The 1,461-nt window shown below is 45.8% G+C and overlaps 1 protein-coding gene across 1 annotated transcript; it reads right to left on the bottom strand.

Moving 5' to 3' along the window:
• Window positions 1-201: 201 nt before the first annotated feature.
• Window positions 202-1,140, bottom strand: LOC102543669 (olfactory receptor-like protein OLF2). Its single transcript, XM_006214131.2, has one exon. The coding sequence runs from the start codon at window positions 1,138-1,140 to the stop codon at window positions 202-204; it is 939 nt and encodes a 312-aa protein (XP_006214193.2).
• Between the last annotated feature and the right edge of the window lie 321 nt (window positions 1,141-1,461).

Here is a 1,461-nt window from a genome sequence, read left to right on the forward strand (position 1 = left end):
GCTGCTCCTCCTTAGTTTTGAGAAAAGATTAAGATTAAAAAAAAAAAATCACTGACCCCCATACTCAGTTTAGGCACAAAAAAAATAAGTAATGGAAAATATCTAGAAAGTCTATTGGTGAGACTGTAAGAATCTGTGTCAAAAACCTGCCATTTCACTCTCAGAATCTCTAAATAAATACTTTAAGGTGAAAACATTGTATCACCCAGAGCATAATTCAGGGCTGATTGCTTTTTTCAGGGCACCTTTCACATCCTTGTTCCTTAGGCTGTAGATCAGCGGGTTTAGCATGGGTATGACAACCGTGTAGAAAACAGAGGCCACTTTGTCCGTGTCCATGGAGTAACTGGAGCTGGGTCGGAAGTACATGAACAGGAGGGTGCCGTGGAACACGGCCACCGCCGTCAAGTGGGAGGCACACGTAGAGAAGGCCTTGCGCCTCCCCTGTGCCGAGTTCATCCTAAGGATGGTGGTTATGATGTAGCCGTAGGAGAGGAGGACGGTGATGATGCTGCAGCCCACAACACAGCCAATAAAAGTGAACATCATGATCTCATTGGTGGATGTGTCTGAGGAGGAGAGGGCTAGCAAGGGTGGGATGTCACAGAAAAAGTGATTGATGATATTAGACTGGCAGAAAGACAAGTGAAATGTTAAACAGGTGTGGATTGCCGAATCCACCAAGCCTACAATGTAGGCGACAGCCACAAGTTGGGTACAGATTCTCCTGGACATGGTGACTGTGTACAGAAGTGGGTTGCAGATGGCTACATAGCGGTCATAAGCCATGACAGCCAACATGAGACATTCCACGTCTGCAAGGGCTCCAAAGAAAAACATCTGGATGGCACACAAATTGTATGGAATCCTCTTTTGCTCAGATAGGAAATCAGCCAGCATCCTGGGAGAGACATTGGAGGAGTAGCAGATGTCACAGAAGGACAGGTTGCTCAGGAAATAATACATGGGCGTGTGGAGTCTGGGGTCCACCTTGATCAGCAGGATCATCCCTAGGTTGGCCATCACGGTGATGCCGTAAACCAGCAGGAAGAGCACGAAGAGCCCCTGCTGCACGTCTCTTCTGCCAGAAAGTCCTAGGAACGTGAAGTCAGCAGACACAGAGCAGTTCTCCACAGCCATGACTCAGATCTGGGAACCCCTGGTTGGGGTAGAGGAAATGGAGGTGGTGGAAGTGGAGGGTTAACATCATCTTACTATCTTCACAGCTAAACTGCTGGTTCTTTCTCTATCTCAATAACTAGGAAAAGAGATAATACTAGGGCTGCATGAAATACCCTGGCTGCCTGAAACTACATCCAGTTTAGTGTAAAACAATCAATGGTAATGATAATGGTAATTGTCTAGCACTGACCATCTGTGGCATACTTCTATCTAAATTAAGTCATGCTATTTACACACCAACCTCATTGCATTTATGATAATTTTTGCTACTTCTATCTC

Source organism: Vicugna pacos, chromosome 10 (assembly GCF_048564905.1).
Source record: "Vicugna pacos chromosome 10, VicPac4, whole genome shotgun sequence".
NCBI lineage: Eukaryota > Metazoa > Chordata > Mammalia > Artiodactyla > Camelidae > Vicugna > Vicugna pacos.

Coding starts and splice junctions, on each gene's coding strand:
- LOC102543669 (XM_006214131.2), bottom strand. CDS start 1,140: ATGGCTGTGGAGAACTGCTCTGTGTCTGCTGACTTCACGTTCCTAGGA.